The sequence below is a fragment of the Xenopus laevis genome, chromosome 5L (genome assembly GCF_017654675.1).
Source record: "Xenopus laevis strain J_2021 chromosome 5L, Xenopus_laevis_v10.1, whole genome shotgun sequence".
NCBI lineage: Eukaryota > Metazoa > Chordata > Amphibia > Anura > Pipidae > Xenopus > Xenopus laevis.
In genome coordinates, this window is record NC_054379.1 from 104030254 (window position 1) to 104053406 (window position 23153).

At 37.4% G+C, this 23153-nt stretch overlaps 1 protein-coding gene across 2 annotated transcripts in view; it reads left to right on the forward strand.

Annotated features, from left to right (window-relative positions):
• Positions 1–22608, forward strand: part of LOC108716937 (disks large-associated protein 2) — a 159275-nt gene extending 136667 nt beyond the window's left edge. For both annotated transcript variants that reach the window (XM_041563199.1, XM_018263536.2), the window contains 3 exons: positions 4828–4919; positions 18844–18996; positions 20275–22608. In XM_041563199.1, the coding sequence (XP_041419133.1) occupies positions 4828–4919; positions 18844–18996; positions 20275–20493 (464 nt within the window). In that variant the 3' untranslated portion in view covers positions 20494–22608. The remainder of the gene's footprint in view (positions 1–4827; positions 4920–18843; positions 18997–20274) is intronic.
• Positions 22609–23153: the final 545 nt, after the last annotated feature.

A 23153-nucleotide genomic window follows, 5' to 3' on the forward strand; every position in this document is an offset into this window, starting at 1 on the left:
TGTGGATGTGCTTGCTGAACTACCCCTTACTTTGTACCAAGGCAGGTGGTGAATTTTTTGTGTATGCCCTCCATTACTATGATTTATTTAATAAAATAACAGCAAACTGACGTTTCGGCTGACTCCTCAAAGTGGGTCCACTTTGAGTCAGCCGAAACGTCTGAGGAAATCATTTTTAAGACCTTAGAAGTGCTGATGGAGATGTTTGTTGATATATATATATATATATATATATATATATACTGTCGGTTCAGTGGACGCACTCCTTCCGGATTTGTTTCAATCGATGTTGGTGCGTTGGTCAAAGTGTAATACAATTCAGTAAGCAGGACCCGCACTCGTTCAAATTCAGTGAAATAAAAGTGTCTTTATTCACAGGTTCATTTTCCAACGTTTCGGTCCTCACTGGGACCTTTTTCAAGGAGAAGTATATATATATATATATATATATTTATATAAATATATATATATATATATATATATATATATATATATATATATATATATATATATATATATATATATTACAGTTTGGTAAGATTATTTAAATGGCTGTTTAATATAATATAAACTTAAGAGACCCAGTTATCAACATTCTCATTTTAGGGAATTAAGAGGGATTTGAAACCAAGAATAAGCTCATTTTCTCTAATACAATGTATGAATGGAAAAAAAAAGTCCTAAGGGATCAGCGTAGCTCCTATTGACTTCTATGGGACCTCAACTGCTTTTGAAGTTTTGCTGAAGTTTTGAGACCAACAGATCTAGGAATGCCTTTTCATTCAGACCTGCACTTTTGGGACATTCACCAAGTAAACAGATCATTGTCAATTGTCTATACACATAAATGATCCTGTCAGGCAGTATAAGACAGTAATCAGCTAGGTCAGTGCTGTCTGACTGGTGGCCCACGCCCCCCCCTGTGGCCCCCACATGAAAATCTGCGTGCTGTCACTGTGTACCTTGTGTAAAATTTAAAAGTTATCAGTACTGAGTTTAACTGGCCCCTGCATTGTTTATACCTCAAATTCAGACAGTAAACTCCTGCATTGTTCACACATGTAATCCCCCTGCATTGTTTAAACCTGTAACACCTCTATTGTTCACACCCCTAAAGCCCTGTACTGTTCGCATCTCAGACCCAGACTGAAAGTGCCCACATAGTTCACTTGCTCACACCTCCTCATACAAACTGCTGAAGGGGCACCAACATTGTGTCAATGTATGTAGCACAGTATGAACTGTTCAATTTAGAGTGAGTTTCCACTGTCTCCTTCTGAACTCTGCCTGCCCTATGCTCCCCCTGTGTGTGTCATACTCTGCTTGCCCTATGCTCCCTGTGTGTGCCATACTCTGTCTGCCCTATACTCCTTGTGTGTGCCATATTCTGCCTGTATGTGCCATACTCTGCCTGCCCTACTCTACTTGTGGAACTTGATCCTGGTAGGATTTGTTCTCAGGGTTTGTCAGCATTTGGAAATTGTTGTTAGGGACTCCTAGAGGCACATCTCAGACCCAGACTGAAAGTGCCCACATTGTTCACCTGTTCACACCTGCTCATACAAACTGCTGGACTGGCACCAACATTGTGCCACTGTATATAGCACAGTATGAACTGTTCATCTTAGAGTGAGTTTCCACTGTCTCCTGCTGAATTCTGCCTTCCATATGCTCCCTGTGTGTGCCATACTCTGCCTTCCCTATGCTCCCCTTGTGTGCCATACTCTGCCTTCCCTATGCTCCCCTTGTGTGCCATACTCTGCTTGCCCTATGCTCCCTGTGTGTGCCATACTCTGCTTCCCTATGCTCCCTGTGTGTGCCATACTCTGCCTGCCCTATGCTCCCTGTGTGCCATACTCCGCCTGCCCTATGCTCCCTGTGTGCCATACTCTGCCTTCCCTATGCTCCCTGTGTGTGCCATACTCTGCCTGCCCTATGCTCCCTGTGTGCCATACTCTGCCTGCCCTATGCTCCCTGTGTGCCATACTCTGCCTGCCCTATGCTCCTTGTGTGTGCCACACTCTGCCTGTCTTATGCTCCCTGTGTTTGGCATATTTTGCCTGCCCTATGCTCCCTGTGTGTGCCATAATCTGCCTGCCCTATGCTCCCTGTGTGTGCTATACACTGCCTGCCCTATGCTCCCTGTGAGCCATACTCTGCCTGCCCTTTGCTCCCTGTGTGTGCCAAACTTTGCCTGCCCTATGCTCCTTGTGTGTGCCATATTCTGCCTGCTATATGCTCCCTGTGTGTGCCATCTCTGCTTGCCCTATGCTCATTGTGTGTGCCATGCTCTGCCTGCCCTATGCTCCCTGTGTGTGCCATACTCTGCCTGTCCTATGCTCCCTGTGTGTGCCATACTCTGCTTGCCCTATACTCCTTGTGTGTGCCTCACTCTGCCTGTATGTGCCATACTCTGCCTGCCCTACTCTACCTGTGGAACGTGATCCTGGTAGGATTTGTTCTCAGGGTTTGTTAGCATTTGGAAATTGTTGTGCCTAAGGGCACACACAATCAGGTGCTGTGGAGTGCTGTGTTATCCACTGGGGAGGAGGAGGCATATGGATTTAAGGGCATGTTTTAATATGACATACATGTTTCACATATGAGTGATTAGTGATATCCCTGCAGTGAGTGACAACCATTTGGTTTTTTCGTGTGCTACCACTAATTATTGGCCCTCCACCATATAGGCCAGAAAAATCCCAGCCTTCCATACCACAGAAGTTGGACAGCACTGAGCTAGGTAGATCAGTCATTTAACTGCAAAGTCAATTAGTAATCCACCTTAAATCAAATTTATTTCCATTCCTGGGACCAATGACATAGAATAATGTCAATTATAGATTATATAGACTCTATATTCTTAAAGCCAAGAACACAAGGGACAAAATCCCACATAAAATCAATTATTTCTTAGTGTGTCATCTTTGGATAAAAGGTTAATCCAGTGAGTGTGCACACAAAGATGCTGTCAAATTGGACCCAAACAAATATGGGCAACAGTTCTAAACAATGTTATATATACTACCTGTTAAAGATTGACTCTAAATTTAGTTTCTTGTTACTCAAAATACTTGATATCAAAACCACACTGCATAAGATTAACGGATTATCTTTTTGAAGAATATTGGATTAATATCAAGTTGTATATATTGCATTGTATTGAGTCAATATTGTGGATCTTATTGTGTTTTCTTTTGATAAGCACACCCTGCTGATAGCTTACAGCTGGCACGATTGTTAATGTACACAAACTACGCTAGCTTAATAACATCCTCATACAAAAAGCACAGAGAAAAGCTTAGGTTTGTAATTGCACAGAGAATTTATGATAGCCTCCAACTGATTAATCCAATGAGAGAACTGACACTTGAAGAATTTATATCTCTACATTTGGGTAAAAGATTTAAATTTGTAACTTGATGACACAATGCAGGTTTTTTAATTAAGTCATATTGTACATAAAGATAAATCCTATGTGAAGTGGATCAGGGCAGACTGTGCCCATTGTACTTCATATTATAAATGAAACAAAAACAAGGAAAGCATTTAAAGAGCTTAACAAAATATGCTTTGTTATTAGATATTTGTGTACAGTGTTATTAAAGTAGTGTGTGGCTCGACTCCATGGCTTGGAGGAAGTACTGTGACAATGAAAGCACTTTCATCACAAAGAAATAAGCAGTTCATAAAGCCAATACAGCTGTCAAACATCCCAGAGGAAGGTTAATGTTCTAGATAACAAGAGTATAACATACAAAGAAATATAGCAGAGAATAGATATGGTTAAGCAAAGGTGCCAGGGTGCCAGTTATATGACAACCAGTAGGATTAGGTTAGCGGATCATTTAATAAAGCAAGTTGCTGGGCTGCACTGGTGCAAACTGTCAGTATTTAAATACATGTAGTCAATCAGTGCAAGTGCCCCAGATTTTTTACATGATCTGGTAACTTTATATTATGGTTGCTATTTATAATAGATACATTACCTTAAAATAGATAAATAAAGCCCACTTGATAAGACCAAATAGAAATGGTAAAATATTAAACACAATGCAGATATAGGATATATTACCCACAATGTTTGGGACCTGGGGTTTTCCAAAATAAGGTTTGTTTCTGTGATTTGGATCACCATACCTTCAGTCTGCTAGAAATCATTTAAGTTTTGACACCAATATGGATTCATGCAAATGAGTTAGTATCAAGTACAAGGTACTGTTTTATTATTACAGGGAAAAAGGAAATCACTTAAAACATTTTAATTATTTGCTTTAAATGAATAGGGGAGATAGCCTTCCCAAAATTCTGAACTATCTGGATAATGGATTCAGTACCTGTAAAGATTAGAGTTAATTAGTAATGCAAGTGCAATGTGCTTTGTGCAAAAATGTGTTTTTAATAAACAATGCAGCATTAGTTTCCAGAATTCTAGCATTTCAGTAAATGCAGATAATTTGCCATCACAGATGCAAATTAGCATTTACATTAGTACATTGCATTTATACAGATGGTGTTCATGAGGGTGCAAATTACATCATTTCAGGATAGGCAATGCTTGCTTCTCCTCATACTATGGCAGGGTGTAATTCATTAGGTGCAAGCCAATTATGTGTGTAGACGGAACACCCAAAGGGAAAAAGTAGAAGAATCAGCTACAGAGGAGTGTGTAAAGATGCAGCACCATTTTTATATTTCCATCTGTAATTGAGTTGCTTTGTTTCCACTTGGCAATCTGATATAGTCTAAATCATATTGTCATTAAACTCTTCTTTGATGCAAACATTTTCCTGAGGCTTTTCCCTAATCTTGAATGGTTCTTCTCAGATCTAGGTAAAATCAGGAGCGCCGTTGGAAGTGCACAGCTTCTAATGTCTCAGAAGTTTCAACAATTTTACTGGCTTTGTCAGCAGAATATGGTAAGTCTCCATTATGCCAAACTTACTAATAATATTATCAAACCACAATTTTAAATTCTTCAGGGGATGAAAACAAAATATCCGGGAAAACATAATGTCTAGGAACATAAAATCGAGGTTTGTCTGTATTTGTTTTCTTATTTGTAGCCTAATATTGTTAAAGAAGCTACATATAGGTCTGCTTTTATACTTTCTTTTATACTTGTATGAATTGGTTAAAAATGCAATATATACAATTACATGCCCTTGTAACATAGTATATATAAGTAGAATGGTGAGTGAGCATCTTAGATACATACAATCTCAGATTAGTAGAAGATATTTTAGATATATCAATGCGATAGTATAACACCTTGAGGACTTAATAAATGTATAAATATTTGGACCTATAAATGTAGACCTATACACATAATGATGGTACTTAAAGTCCTAAAACATAGAAAATCAGTGCAAGGCAGCATTGTGTGCTCGGGACACTAGAATAGCTACAAATTCTCTCAAGTGACAGATAACCCAACGCAGCAAGTATATTACAGTTACTACCCTTCAAACGTTAACACCTAAAGTGATTTTCTTCTGAAGAGAACCTGGAACCAATATGCTTGGTGCATGTCAATAAAGGAAGAAGGAAATGGCAGGAAAGTACACACTATAGATATAGCAATTATCTGTACAAATTCAGAGGGGGTATGGGTTTTGGCTACTAAGACACCACAAGTAAGCAAAAGATTGGATAACCTGAAGAGAATGACTACTGTAGTCCTCCCTTTGCCTACAGATAATGGCACTGTATTTATATATATATATATATATATATATATATATATATATATATATATATATATATATATATATATATTTACAACACATGTAAAATTTTAGAAACTAATATGTAAGCTGTTACACCAAAGGTTATACCAAGATACACCTTGCCTGGATATAATCATCATACAGTATATGTACAATGAGCTTGTGCTTTGCATGCAATGTATACACATGATTTTGTGACCCATTAATGAAGGACCAATGAACTAAGTTTTTCTTGCTACTTGGAGAAAATAGTCACTTTAAACTGTGCATCTAATAAAGGAAAAATGTCATTGTACTTTCGCCTTGGGTCCCAAATTCATGATATACGTGGCCAATTTACCAAATTTTAAACCTGTACATATCTTAGTCCAAAAAACAGTACTTTCAATGAACAAGCCAAAATAAGAAATCAGTGCACCAACTGGCATTTCGTCGGCATTCCTCTCATTGCTTAACAAATGCACAACAAGGTAAATTCATTACTGTATTTTGGTCAACCATGTGTGTAATCAGTTTGCCCTATTACTAAACTGCTTATCCTGACATACCAGGGAATCAAGCCAATGTGTAACCAGTACTAGCCTCAATGTGCAAAAAGTAATCAACAATTAATCAACCATGGACTCTGCAAGCCTTAATTACTAGGTTCTCCCTAAAGGTGTGAGGGCAATTAAGGGAGTAATATGGTTGGGCAGATGTTCCTAATAAGCTCCTAATCATAACTCAGTTTGAGGGTTCAAAACATTATTATTTAATGTATCAGAGTTACAGAAATTATTGTCATTGGCTCACCTGAAATTACCAGGACCACATCTTCAACCCATATCCCATCTGTCCTAACATGAAATGAAAACTCACATAGACCTCCCATCCATCAGATGAATGCCATGTGGCTATATCAACTATGGTACAGTTATAGTGAACCTATTTGACCGAACTATGAATTAAATAACAAGAATATACATAAGACATTGTGGCTGGATGAAAAATGAGTTAGAAATGCTTTTGAAATGTGCTGGGCCTTAATATGCAATGATAATGTGGCTGAAAAGCACAATTCAGTAATGAAACAAGCACAGAAAACAAATGTACACAGTAAACCAGGTCAAAGACTTTTTGTGCTTTTGCAATGTAAGTCCTTTAGCAAATACATCTTCCTACTAAAAGTTATAAAGCTGCCTTTATTGACCCACATTATGAATATGTTTTGCAGCCATTGTGTTACGCATGCATCATTGTTTAGTAAGCCCTTGACATCTCCCTTCATCCATTCAGTTAAAATAAATCCACACCGCTGCCTCTGCTTTGTACGTCATAAACAAGGTTTCCATTTTCTGACTATGGTTTCATTCGTACTGAATTTATTAGGACTTTGCCTTCCTTTTTACTGTGAGCAGTTATATCTGTAAAGTTCAGAAGATTTCAGTAAATGTAGATAAGTAAAGCAACTTAAAAAAATCAGGCTTGTGAAAAATCAAAGAAGACACTTTTTTAAAAAGGCCTAACTTATGAGTCTCCTTTTGATAAAAGGGATTTTTCACTTTACTGAAGTAGAACTATTTACTTTTTTCTGCAATGCTACCACAGTAAGTGACTTCTTCAGGTTGTGTAATTAAACAAGTTGCCATCAATATCAGTAATATTGCTGTGGATGAGCTAAGCAGCGTTGAATTCATAGTAACTACTGAACTCCATTCTGATATTCAATTGGCTGCCATGAGGAAGATGCAAATAGCACTATTGTACTGGACCCCAGGAAATGGAGAGCCCTGACATGGGAGGCCCTTTCATTAAGGGTTAAATTTTTGTGGTTTTAGAGGTTTTTTTAAACCACAATTAAACCGTGTTTCCATAAAATCACAAATGCCATGAAAGTTATTAAAAGATACAAATAAAAAAAGTACAGACTGGAAAAAAACAAACAATCTGAAGAAATACAAATATCTCTAATACCTGTAAAAATGTTAGTTTTTTTGGATAATTACTAGAGAAAAAATATCTAAAAACCTCTAAACGTCTGAATGGTTAAAAAGGTCCAATAGGATAAGCGCAGCTCCCATTGACTTCTATGAGACCTCAACTAATTTTGCTTGCTGCAGTTTTGTATTACAATTTTTCGTGGTTTTTACGATTAATATATCTCATATTTTTTAGAGTTTTTAGAGAATTTATTTTAAAAACATGAATTTTTAGAGAAAAGTTTGATTCATGAAAAAAATAGAAATTTACGTAAATCGGATCCTATTTCTCTAAAGCCACAAATTACATGAAATCTATTAAAAGGTCCAAATATAAAGGAAACCCCTCTGTAAAATTTCAGACAATTACTTGCGAAAAAAATGTGAAAACCTCTTAAAGTCCAAATTGATTAAAAATGGTCCAATAGGAACAGCGCAGCTCCCATTGACGACTTTGGGACCCCAACAGCTTTTACTTGGCGCAGTTTTGCATTTGAGTGTTTTATGGTTTAAATAAATCTCCAATGTTTGGAGTTTTAGAGAAATTATTTTTATAAAAGATTATTAAAAATGATTTGTGAAAAAAATAGAAATCTAAATTTTAATAAATCAACCCCCTAGGACTGAAGAAAGTGTACCAAAGTTCACCAAAGAAACCCTTAACTGAATGCAGATATCCTAATGGATTTTTTGTGACAATTTTCATTTGATGTACCTTGGCATATCTGCAAGCACCTCTACGAATCAGTCATTGCATTATTGATAATGTATGGTTGCAGCAACTATGATATGGCAACTGGTTGTGGAGTAGAGATATAAGTTCTATGACTACATAATAGCCTTGACACCCATTATATATATATATATATATATATATATATATATATATATATATATATATATATATATATATATATATATATATAGTGAATAACGTACCCCCTCTTGTTTCTTAACCATATAAAAACACGAGGCCGAGTGTTTTTATACAGGTCATGGAATATAATTTACAGGATATTCATGGCTTTTGTGTATTATATATATATATATACAATTATTTGTGTGTATATATGTGTAATCCCATACACTACCAAAGGAGTGTGGTTCCTGGGTAGAACTGGGATTGTACACCACCATAAGAAGGTACAAGCTGGAGGAAGAAAGGGGGGTTGTGGCTGGTGGAGATCGGGCCCAAGGTGTGGGCCCCTGATATGGCAACCCAGGTGGGCTCGGACCCCCCAGTCCAACGCTCTTAGTTTTGTTTTTCTGCACCTACCCAATTGTTTCCTCATCACCTATCATTTGATTGCCCTGGCAAGTATCACCTAAGAATTTATAATCAGGGCTGAACTTACTGTAAATAGTGCAGTTAATACCCATTAAACAACATGAAAGTACAAATGTGCTCCATCTATGATACCCATTAACAGTTTGAAAGTACAAATTAGTGGTCCCTCTATCTTCTAAAACTATCTTCTAAAACTACCCGTGTTTACAGATCTTTGGAAACATGGTCCATTCTCACAATTCTGTGTTCCATGTAGTGTATTCCAGGCAGCACATGTTATTTCCTTGACATGAAGCGCTTTTGTAAAACTCCCCACAGATTAATGGAACATCTGCTGCTCCTGGATTCTATGAGTGATTCTTAACAAGTTAATGTGTTTCTCTGAGAGTGCCTTTGTGAGTGAAAGCTCCTACACACCCCTCTCCTAATGCATCACTGTGTATTGTTACAGCCCCTTTATGTCATCTATTCTCAATTGTTCTGCACACAGCAGTGAAGAACAAGGTGTAGGTTTATTAACCAGAAAACAGTACAGCGATGACAAGTCTGTCTTTCCTACAGATGTTATCTTGTATTTTGAACATTCCCCTATTATTTGCCAAATTTGTATCACCACTTATGATTTCTGTTCGCACCCAGTTGGGGGTTATGAGGTTTAAATCTTAAATCTCTGTATTTGGTTTCTATATATCTGTATTGTTTTATATTTCTAAGACCACACATTTGTCTTTCTCAGTCTTTCTTGGTTTTGTTTTCTTCCCAGTACTTGTTCTTCTTGCCTCACTATCCATGGAACATAGTCGTCACCAAAGTGTCTTTACGATCTGTTCTTACACCTTTTACTAAGTCATAATAACGTTGATTCAATATCACAGTATTGCAACAGGTTCCCTCAACAGCCAATTGCCACAATGTGACATTCCTGTACACAAAGGCAAAACTGGCTCTTTTACTCCAGTAAAATACAACTATAAGTCTATATAAGTATAATAGTTCAGCCTTGGGGGGCGTCTATTGCAGAGAAATTTACTAGAGATGGGTAAACATTCTGCTTCTCAAATAAAAAAGCCTCCTGACCAGTTTGTGGTTACTTTAATTACTTCTTAGAACAAATGCTTTATGTAATTAGTAGCATTTATTTGTATTCTATTTCTGCCTCCTTATGGTGTGGATGGAGATTTCTGTTTGTTAAAAATACCTAAAATTTCCATTTTATTCAAAGCCATTCTATTTTAGTAGCATTCCCTTAATGGCCACCGCAAGATGAACTATTTTGTCTTTTATATTTGATTATTATAGTTCCATCTATGTTAATTAGCACGGCTAAGCTTCCTTAGCAGATTTATGCTGCCACTAAACGTTTGCAGACTATTGAAATTCATTTCCTCGTCCCCTGCATGTATTTTATTGACATTATCAGCAGATGGTTAAGTTGCGCAATCCTTACAAAGTATGCTGCGGAGTTCTTCTTATAATTTGTCGTTGCTTGGAAACTTCACACTTTTCTGAAGCTGCTGTGGTTTTACAAAAACAGTGTCTTCTACTTTTGTTTGCTTTACAGAATGAGTATCCTGATAAAAAGTATGTGTTTCCTACAAGAATAAATGTTTCATAACACCAAATGATATCTTATTATATAATTATATTTCCTTTCCAGCCAAGCAGTAAAAAGGAAATGAGACTGAAAGACAGTTACTTGTGGGATTTCTATGGTGTACTGGTTAAGTGCACAGGCAGGATCCAATGGTCCTTCTTTCTACTTATCTGGTCAGTGGGTGAATAGAGGGTTCATTTAGAACTGTGATCCCCCAATCAGTGGCTCGAGAGCAACATGTTGCTCACCAACCCCTTGAATGTTGCTCCCAGTGGCCTCAAAACAGATGCTATTTTTTAATTCCTGACTTGGAGGCAAGTTTTAGTTGCATAAAAACCAGGTTTACTGCCAAACAGAACATCCTGTAAACGGACAATCCACATGGGAGCTACCAAACAGCCATAGCGCTTATTAATATAATATATTAATATATGATATAATATATACTGTACATAGAGAGAGCTGTGATTGAATATAAGTCATTTTTCACATTAACCAAAGCAACAAAAGGTCCCAGCCCTCATGGGCCCCATCAACCCAGACCCTCTCTCCCCCAGGAACTGTGGGGTGGGACCCCTAAAAGGGGAGGTCCCTAAGAAAGGGGATGTGGGTCTTGAGGTTGCGGCCCACGGGGGCCCGGACATCACAGTCCGACACTGGCAAGGTAACAATTGCAATGGCAACACAACTTTCTAAAAACACATACAATTTCCCAATCGTTCTTAGATTCATTTGCATGACATGTACCTTTTCATATTATATTTTCTTTTAAGATGGAAATCAAATAAGGGGTCAGTAACATGATGGAGGGCAAGGTGAAAGGGTTAGGTTTAGGGTTAGGGTAAGGTGCTTTATGTAACATGCCCTGTACATTAAAAAATTGCTGAAGGTCCCAGCATTCCAGATGGAAACAGAGATCTCTGTCACTTACATATGAATACATTGTTCAATGCATTTGGCAGCACTGTATTCATGAGGAGCGGGTGGGGGAGGCATGCACAGGTTACTGGTGTGCACAATTTTGCTTTCAGAGTCAGACTCATAAATGCTATTGCTTTCTAGAACTGGAGCAAATGTTAAACTTTCAATAGTTACCCACTTATATGTCAAAAACTACAAAACAAATTACTCAATTTTATCTCATAAAAAATTATCAGAAAAATACCCATTTATGACACTGCAAATTACTCATTTTGCAAATCATGCAATAAAACAATTAACAAATAGACAAAAGCAACCCGCTTAACAACTCTGGAGAAATAAACATAGAAAACAAACAACCTCACAAATATATCAGACTATCAGAACGTTAATTAAAACTGAAAATGAAGAAAGGTCAAGCTTCACATGGACCACCAAGACTCCAAATACCACAACATCAGATATTTTAAAACAACATATAAACATCATTACTCCCAGCAAACAGGTACCAAGAAATGTCTCTCCAAATTCTTCATAACTCATATCTCACCCCAATCAGAAGACACAAAATGGGTAATCTCTCCTCTAATAAATGTCTTAGATGCTGCTCCCCTAAAGCTAACCTAATACATCACCTATGGTCTTGCTCTATGCTACAAACTTTTTGGCAGGAGGTGGTCTCATACGGGGCACAGATGGCTGAAAAACCACTCCAAACACAACTAGAATGGGCCTTATTCAGCAACACTACTATATTTACACAACTAACAAAAGGGGAAAAAAACCTGATGGGAAGATTAGCCGCAACAGCCAGAAAATCAATAACGGTGAATCCACAGAACAATTTGTAGCAGCTTTGAGAGAGCTGATTGCTACCTGTGAGTTTGGGAATCTAACAGATGAAATGCTAAGAGACCAAATAGTGGAATAAACAAACTCACTTCGCATGAGAGAGACTGCTCCTAGAGCAGGATTTAACCCTTGCAAAGGCTACTACAGTTGCCATATTGAAACAGCAGTGGCAGAGGCACTGCTGGGAATGTACAGAATGTGAATTCAACACTGTGGCCTAATAATGCACAGTCACAGGCAAAATACAGTGATAAGGAAAGGGATTTACCTACACTGCAAAACTGTGCAGCAAATACAAATATAAAATACTGCTTTTGATGTGGTTCAACACAACACATTGCAAATCATGTTACATGTCCTGCAAAAGCTAAACGGTGCCACAAATGCACAAAAGTAGGACATTTTGCTAAGATCTGCCGTATTTCTGCTAAAGATGTTCATGAAGTCACTACTACAAATGTTACAGTATTAAGTGTGGATAAAGCTGACACATTTATTCCAGACAAGTTTATATGCACCGTCAGTGTCAGTACTGCTTCTGCTGACAAGGGACACTCCATTGACCTGATGCTTGATACAGGTTCAGCTGTTTCTATTCCACCAAAGGATATTTTCTTGAAATACTTTGCAAAAGATCCACTTGTTGCACCTGCCCTGAAACTGGTCAGTTACTTAAAGGATCCAATCCCTGTGCTTGGTTGCTTGCCAGTGACTGTACAATTTGAATCAAATACTGCAAAATGTGACTTTTACATTGTGAATAAGGGTACAGCTATACTTGGAAGGGATCTCTTTGCTGCATTAAACCTACAATTAGTTGATGGTCTCATTACTACGGCACCAGTGCCTACCACACAGCCAGTGTCTAAAATGTCACCACAAAGCAACACTTCACTGGGCTGTGCAAAGAACCTTGTACACAATAGACCAGATGTAAAACCAGTACCATTTCCTGATTCAGCATGAGAAAAACTTGCTATTGATATCGTCGGTCCTTTTACAGATGCTCCTATAGACTGTAGATTTACTATAACCTTGATAGACTATTACAGTAAATGGACAGAAATTGCATTTGTTTCTCATATAACATCAGCTACAGTAATAACATTTCTGTCTACAGTCTTCAGCAGAGAAGGTAATCCAAAGGAGTTAATATCAGACAACAGTTTGTCTCATCTGAGTTTGAATCCTTTCTGAGAGAGAGGAATATTTTGCATAGGAAATCTACAGTGTATTACCCACAAGCAAATGGAGAAATCGAGCGATTCAACAGAAGTCTGAAAGAAGCACTACAGACAGCAAATCTTACTGGGAAATCTTGGAAAGTATTTAAAACAGAGTTCCTACATAACTACTGAGCAACGTGCCATGCAACAACCCAATCATCTCCAGCTGAATTATTACATGGCAGACAGATGCGCACTGTTACATGTTGCAGACATCAAACTTCCATAAAATACTTTGCCTACAAAATCATCTACTGCTGACATTGTGAAACATCACTAAGCCAAATGTAAGGCTTATACTGACAGAAAACGTGGTGCAAGAAAAGTACACTCTCAGCCTGGATCTTTAGTCAGAATTAAGAAACCAGGAATACCGAAACAAAGACAATCTAAATTTACTACACCACTTGAAGTGAGACGCCAGCGAGGACCATACACATATGAACTGTCTGATGGACGCATATGGAATGCAAGTCGTCTTGCTCCTGTTAGATATGACTTTGGAGAAGCTCCATTTGATGAAGGACATTTTCCTACTCCTGATGTCAACTGCAATAGGCCTGAAGAAAGTGAACCTATAAGGCGTACTGAGAGAATCAGAAAACTATCTGCATGGACCCAGGACTATGTGATATGAATAATGTATATTATTGCTTTAAGATGCATTGTTGTTTTTTATTACATTTGCCCAAAAGTTTTCCAACTATAGGGGGAATGTGTGGTGTTTATACAAATGGCCTGTAGATGTCACTGTGCTCAGACTTATACTGTGCTTACTTCCTGGAGAGCTTAAAAGTGAAAGTTACTGTTTTGGGATGCCTGCATGACTCTGCTAATAAAGCACTTTAATACACAACTCATCCTCGGCTACCCAAAATATAACACTAACAATGAAGGATCTTCTTTATAGTGGATACAGAAATGTACAGTACATGCTATTCTTTTAAATGTTTTTCAGTTTTTGTTCCTGCAAAACGAGAGGCATTTTTTGAGTCCCTGGTTAAAAGTAAATGCAGAATGGGTGATATCTTAGCTCTCTGATTGCTGCCTTCCTCTTGTGGATATGAAAACCCTTCAAGGGTATATTTGATATAAACAAATATAGCTGTGTCACAATGTAACATGCAGGGCCTGTTCAAGATTAAAAGCTGAAAGGGTAGGACCAAAAACTTTAATGGCCTATTAACTACAAAAGCTAGAAATCAAATAGCAAGTTAACCAGAGGCATTGCAGTAACATGGGCAAAGCTCACCTCTAATAGATTGTGATGTGCACATGAAAAGTCGCTATATATAAAATGTCCTGCAGCCACAATTTTCAAGGATATGTCTACATTTACACAACTAAGCATGGGCATAATTCCCATAAACACCCACACACTGTCAACAGCATATACATTTCCACAATGGGAAATTATTTATAAAATAATATTGATTGCTCAGCTTCCTGTACCAAGGACAGAAAAGTGTTGTTGTTATCTAAGGCTGTACATATGAAGAACATATTTTTTACAAGGGGGCCTTGAGATACAGCGCTGTCTGCACCACTGTTTATACAGATCCATACAGGGATTTGAAGGATGTGGGTGGATGAGGGTGGCCGTAGTGAAGGTTATATTATACTGTTCTTCAGTATTATGGATTTACAACATGATCCATAGTCTGTATGGTTTTTATTCCTAAAAACAATCAAGTTTCCTCGTATGTCTGTGAAATGCAATATACTGGTACCCCTTTGTTTAACTTGAGTTAGTGCATAGAACTTTACATTATTTGGGATATTTAGTTCCCCTTTAATCAAAATCTATTGCATAATAAAACCATTTTCAGATAATTTGGCCATCAAAAGGCACTTGAGACTGGAGATTAGGTTACCTTAAAATGCTTGTAAAAATATGTCTCTGACTCAGGAATAATTTCACACACACCCCACCCCCTTAAACTTAGATAATAAATCTACCCCTCCCTGACTCTGTTCCATTGAGAAGGTTCTTCCTTCTATGTAACAAGATGACCAGTCCCCTCTTTTGAAAATCAGCTATTGTTTTCATTGCTTTAAGATTTGGCCAAAATGTTCTATCTTTGTCACAAATGACCACAAACCTTTTCCAACAGTGCAAATGGGATATTTTAGGCTAATGACACACCTTTCCTAAGGTTGCCACCTTTTTAGAAATTATTTACCAGCCAGCACGGGGTGGTGTTGGTGATATTGGGTGCAGTATGTGATGTCAAAGGGGCAGGTGATTGCAAAACAGGGTAGAGCTATGATGTCATACTGGCTCAAGGAGGATCAGAAAAGCAAAAGGGAATGTTTTTGCTTAATTCTGGGTGGATCGCAGGCTCAAGGGGGTGGGCCAGGGGCTGAACCTTAGTTTATTACAAGTTTACCAGCACTACATTGCTGGTAAATTTGGAATACCAGCCCCAGCTTTGTCATGTGTTTATCAGGTGACAGAAGAATCCATTTGCTTCCCCTTCCATAAAAAAATACTACAGAGCAACAAGAAACTATTACCACTGTTCTTTGATCCTACTGCTCTTTAAGATTTCCAGTTGCAGGACTGTCCTTTCTTTGCACAAAAGTGTGGCAAATAGAAGTATAAAACATTTTTTATACTCAATAGCAGCACAACATATCTATATAAATAGAAACAATTATGTTTCAGAGTACAACTCTCTCCATCTGGTGAGTGTCCGACCCTTGGAAAGGGGGTTGTACCTCGACTCATACTAAGGCTTGTAAATAATTTTTTATATCTTTTGATATTGTAATTAAAGGTGCAAACATTGGTACAGGTGTAGTAGCACTTAGCACCTGTTTAAATGCAAACACCTTGGGGCAGATTTACTAAGGGCAAAGTGGCAAATGCTGATGACAATCCACCAGCGTTACCGCCCGCAGAGACACCGCCGATATACTAAAGGGTGCAGGTGCCAATTCACTAGCGAAAGAGACAGGCGCTAGCGCTCATTCGCACTCTATCGCTAGGCATCAATTTGCTCTCGCAAATGGACGTTACTCCGCAAATTCACTAAAATGCGGATTTTACTGAACGTTACATCTTTTACCAGACTTGCCTTCACCAGCTCAGACCAGGCAAAGTGCACTGAAGTGCATAGATCTTCCTCAATCTTCTGTTACTTACATCATATTCTTTAGTGGAAAAAGCATCAGAGTTCAAAAAACATTTTCTAACATATGGAACATTAACTATGCAGTGGGCTCATGAGTAGGGCATTATAACAACTCTAATGTCTTTATTAAGGTTCCCTGGACTTGTGTAATTAACAGTGGAAATGTAATGTATTTGCTGTAACATATAACATAAACAAATCAACTTTAAATTTCCCGCCGTATGCAAATTAACCTGAGCTCAAGACCTCTAACGAATTTGCGCTAGGCAGAAAAGTCGCCAGCATCCGGCGCCCAAGACGAAACTCCGCATTTTAGTGAATTAGCATTGTCTAAGTGAATTTTCACCTGGCGAAGTGTGGGTCACTGCACAAGGGCAAATATTGTGCATTTTGTACATATGGGGGGTCTGTAACTCTGTGTAAATATCTGTCCTTAAATAATTACATTTTTCAGGATGAAATGTAAAATTTGGTGTTCGCCCATCTATAATTTTTAACACAGCAACTTCCACCAAAACTTACTTTCCATCTGAATATTTCACATTGACTTTAATAACTTGCATGCTGTATGAAGTGGAGTACATTATGCTTTTTACACCATTTTCTGGTGAAAATCATTTTACACAGCATGATAAGTAGGCCGTTCTAAACACAGAGGCCTCACAGCACAGGGGTCCTGAATTCATTTATTATAAAAAAAAAAAAAGCCACTTTATCTTATAATAAAGTGCCTGGTCAAATGTGGTCAGGTCACAGTTAGAAAAATAACATCAGAACTATGAGGTTAGGATGGCTCCGCCAAATCCAGTTCTGGGAAACTGCAGTATAAGAGAAATGTAAGCCAGAAGAAAGACTGCGAACTGGGCAAGTATAGAGAGACCCAGACACCAAAATTATAAAGCATGATGCTAAGATACAGCAAGTTTGGCGCCATTAGTAAAAAGTGATATTTCATGGAACAAAACTGTCATTCAAATGGAAAGTGAATGACAGTTTTATGTGGCTTACTGAGCTCACTGCACCACCTGTGACTGTTGGGTACATGCAGGTGCAAATACAAATTAGTATGCACATACAATTATAAAGACTAAAATGCCATTGCCTAAATGACAGTCATTCTTAAACTAATGAACTCATAAACAAATGCCATTTTGATTGATCTCTACAGAACTTGGGAGCTGCTGTGCTTACTGCAATGTAACTATCAAGGCTTGGAAAAGGAAATAATTTATAATAGCATTATGTAACAACCAGATTTATCTCAATGAGAAATCACCACACACTCCTGCAAACAGCAGTATAAACATACCCCAGTGCTGGAGTCTGCCCGGAACTGCATAGGCCATTAAAACACTTGCTAAAACCTGACAGATATTTCTCACTGTTTAGTGCAAGAGTAAACCACTCATCCCTCTAGGGCAAGTCACACCGTCTGCCACAACTTAATATTATTATTGTTTGAACACTGTTAAATCAATCAGTGACTCATTCAAGCTAATAAATCATTTTTGTAATATCTGTGTATAACATGTTACAGCCACTGACCCAGCTTCCAAATCCCTAACGGAGACACTCTCTTTTTTCAACACTTTATTTTTCATGGATTTGTACGGTTCTAGTGTGTTTTTTAGAGTAGATTTGATGTTAGATATTATTGAAACTGGATATTTTTCTCTGTGAATGAAAGAATTCACGTCATCAAAGACTCGGTACTTTGGGAAAATAAAGGAAATGCTGCCATCTAGTGGTTTTTCAGATTTAGAGACATAAAATGGACAACCGTTATCCTCTCCAAGTTCCCCATATCGTCATTTTATGTTATTGTTAGTTTTGTATCCCTGCATATTGGTCAGTAGTTTTATATAACCTTTGTACGCCCTTGTGTTATACAACACTGTGTAATATGCTGACACTTGTTCTTGCTAATAATAAAAATGATATATGTATAAATGCGTTAATAGTGCAGACGGAGCAACAAACATTCCATGTTTATTATGAATTCTAATGCCAAACAGAAAGCTTTTTCATTTGACCTGAAGGAATATATTGCAACTCAAATAGCTTGTAGTGTAACACAAAAACAAAAGTGCAGTTTTCTTTCTAAACTGAAATATCTTGTTTATTTGTGACTAAATTAGGACCCAAGTGCCATGCCCAGACCAACCTCCCAAGATCTAGCAGGATTCTGGGACCTGTTGCAGCTCTCCATAGAAGATGTAAGCATGAAATTCGATAAACTGCATCAGTTAAAAGCCAATGAATGGAAAGCAATTGAATCGCCAGAAAAGAAGGTAGGTACAGATATGAAACTGCCCTGTTCTATGTATTATATGTTTCGCTTTCCTAGTCACAAGTCTTTATGTAAGGCAAGCTATTCATTTCCTGCAGAACTGATGTAGCAACAACATTGAGAAGTCAATGGAAAGATAAGATCTCTGAATAACGCAGATCAAAAAACCCTTCCTGTAGCTCTGGGTATCTGGATCTCAGCCTCATGGTGTTCTCCAAATATTGTGTAGTGTCTCCCCAAGTGTGGCCACATTTAGAACTTAGATTTCCTTCCTCCCTAATAACCTCCCAACATGCTCACATACAGGACTTCAACAGAGCAGCCGCCTACCTGTAGAAATCACACATTATTATTATTATTATTATCATTATACTTTTTTAGTAGCACTACGTCTGACATTGCCCTTAACCTCCTACACAAAAAACATCATTTTCTACATCAAGCTTCACACATCGCAGCCTGATACTCCATTATCTCCTCATGAATTTAAAGTAAATCTAACCCCCTGTAAACAAATAACTGTAAAACAGAAATTTTGTCATTTACATTTTTTACTACATGTCATGATATTATAAATGTATTACATTGCTAATATGATGAAATAGAAATGACAGCACCACCTGCTGGTCACCTCTACTGTCCATCAGTCTAAAGAAACTTTCAGAAGATGAAGAGTTTTCTGATGTTGCTCTGTTTACAACGAACAGAGAAAAGTTATCTGAATTTGTCTGCTTTTTTCTAAGCAGACAATATAAGTAGAGTGCCTAACATTTTAGTTATGTCCTTTAAAGGAGAACTAAAGCTTAACTAAAGAAGGAGGCTAGATATGGTGTACATTATGTTTTGGGCTTCTGTACCAACTCATGGCAACCACAGGCCTTCAGCAGAGCTTGAGCATGTGAGTGTCACAAACACTTCCAAGATGGTGACCCCATGTGAAAAGTTTAAAGTCCTGGATCATTGCTGCTATTGAGAAGCTAAAACTTGAGGCTGGTATGGCGATAAGTTCAGTATATAAAATATGGAATTTTTAGCCATATTCATTATTAGGCTTTAGTTCTCCTTTACTGTACTATAACTATTCCTTTATTGGTGGCAATTATCTGACATTCCACATGTTTGAGTTACTAATTATTTGACACGAACATGTTATCTGAGTATTTATCTATTCATTTTCATGATTTTCAATGTTTCTGCACGCCTGTAACTGTAAATGCTGTAAATCTGCATTTGATGATAAATTATACCACTGACATGTGATATACATCATTTATTTCAGGATGAAAAAAAGCTCCCACTTCCTATACCAAAGAAACTCACCAGAGGAAAATTCCCCATTACTAGAGAAAGATCACTTGATCTACCTGACCGACAAAGACAAGAAGCAAGAAGAAGGTTAATGGCTGCAAAAAGAGCAGCATCATTCCGGCAAAATTCAACAAGCGAGCGAGCAGACAGCATTGAAATCTATATACCTGAAGCCCAAACAAGGCTTTAAGTACTGCAACATTTTCATTTTTTTAACAGATAAAAGACATGCTTGTACAGTTTGTAACACACCTTGTCATTTTAGCCCCCTCTCTCTCTACTGAATATGCCCTTGTTGTTGTTTTCTTTGTGCCATAAGTGCAGTGGAATGCTTTTTTTTTTTTAATTTCCTCCGGATTTGCGAAAACTCATTGCGAAACATATTTTGTATATCATGCCAGCCATCCATACCAGCTACATGCATAGGGCTTGATATGACCTAGTTTCACCATGTTCTCAAGGACAACAAGAAAAACCTCTCATGATGGAACCAAGGTTAAAAGTCTTATTTCTATTTTTATAAATCACTTGACAATTAGGAACAATTATTAAACAAACAAAAGACTAAAGGATACATCTCAGCCCATCGCTAGAGGCATTAGCTATTCCAAGTAGAAGGTGCTACAAATGTAAAGTGCTGGAAAGAAAGGATATTTTACTTGTTGACCTTCAGTTCCTTTAAGTTGCATCCGATGAGATATGAACCCTTGCTGCTCCTCCCTAGCACTGCTAAATCCTAATCACAATCTCATCTCAAGAGCCTGGATCTAAACAAAGATCTGTCAAATTACTAAAATTCCAAAGATTTTGGTTCTGCAGAAAATACAAATCCTATCCCAACTGGTGACGTTGTTTATGGAACGTGGCACCTCTGCAATCAACAGTGTCTCCAACTAGCCGCTCAATATCAATGCAAGAGCACTCGAGAGAAGGGGTGGGGACAAGAAAGTGAATGCCTTAAATGATCTTTTTCTTAGATATATATATGGCTCATACCTTTTGGTTTACATTTTGTTTCAATTCTATCTCTTTTAATAGATATACAATTTAAACATTTGCAGTGTATGCTATTTAACCCACAAAGCTATATTTATTATGTGGCTAGGGCATCCTTGAAGAAGAAAAAAATATTTGCTGTTATACCAGTTTGTGATGTAGTAACCATTTTAAAAATCATAACTATAAGTGGGTTATATATGGTTCTTTTAAGGTACAGTAATGGTGAAATGTGCTTTCCATCTGTATTTAATTTCCTCACTTCATTTTTCCTGGAAGTGTTAGCTAAAGCTTGTTTCTCACATTCTTATTTAATGTGACAAGGAAAACGGCAAGCTTAGCGAGAAACGTGCACTCATGAAATCTATGAAACGTAGCATATTTTTATGACGTTTTTCATGAACTGTATGCAAAATATAAAGAGGAACCATTGAACCTCAACGTTATTATTATCGACATTTCAGTTTTACTTGGAACTTCTAGAGCTTTGTTTTCTTTCTTTTTTTTTTCAATTTGTCATAGAACTTCCCACGGCATTTATAGCTAATTAACAGAAAGGGCTCATATTTCCAAGCTGTAACCTGGTTTTGGTATCAGGGAAAATAGACATAGGAATTTCTTGCTATTTCTTAAACACTGGATTACTGCCATCATGCAGGCATGCAGTGCACCCCAGAATTTTCGTCATGTATTCCAGTAGTCCTAGTGATCATTGACGGTAAGAGATTTGGGCCCTAATATAGATCATATCTACCCCATTCAAGCCCCTGACTCTGTGTTAAATCAGGTCCAGGCAATAACTGAAAAGCAACTTTAGATTCAGTTATAGCCCAACCTGGTTCCTAAGGCTTGACATTACTTGCGTGCAGTATCAAATAAATATCTAATATATCTATGCCATACAAGAGATTAAAGTATTTAATTTATGCCAAAATAGGCAGCTTTATTTTAGTTTCAACGCAATGGGAAAGTCACAAATATGTTTGGCTAAGCCCTATTTTGCTGTAGCCAGAAAACCATGAATCAGCTGAGACACTTGCTGGGGGCATTTTCCCAATTAAAAATTTGCCAGGAATGAAGTGTAAGCCTGTAAAAGTGACCATAGTCCAAATCAGGGCATATACATTAAATTGGTGGTTTACTTTTAAGTGAACTTTTAGGGGGTTATTTACTAAAATCCAAATTTATCGAAATTATATTAATAAAAAGAACTCAACCAAACTCCAAAACCCGAATTTAGCTTATTTATTAATTTTTTTAAAAAAAGCTTGATTTAATCATTTTGTGGAAAACTCAATAAAATCGAGCAAAAACCCAAATGATATGGTTTTTTTGTGGTTTTCCCCAGAATCGCTTGATTTTTTTTCGAGTTTTTGCCAGAAAAGTTACGATTTTTGGGCTAAACCCAGCTCAGACCACAATAACTTCAAATAGGGATAGGTGCCTCTCCCATTGACTTATACAGGACCTTGACAGGTCTGAGATGGTGGATTTTAAATTTTGGGCTTTTTGCGGGATCAGGGTGTAGTAAATCTTGAAAAATTCAAGATTTTTTTAGAAAACGTTTTTGGCAAAAAAAGCAGAAAAAAATCGAGGTTTAGTATATAACCCCCTTAGTATGTTATAGAATGGCCAATTCTAAGCATCTTTTCAATTGGCCTTCATGTTTTCGTTTTTATAGTTTTTGAATGATATGCCTTCTTCTTATAAGTCTTTCCAGCTTTCAACTGGGGGTCACTGACCCCAACTAAAAATTCAATGCCCTGTAAGGCATCAAATTTATTGTTATTGCTACTTTTTATTATTGGACCCTAGCAAAAGGCAATTTTGCAACCAGAAATTGCAACTGGGGAA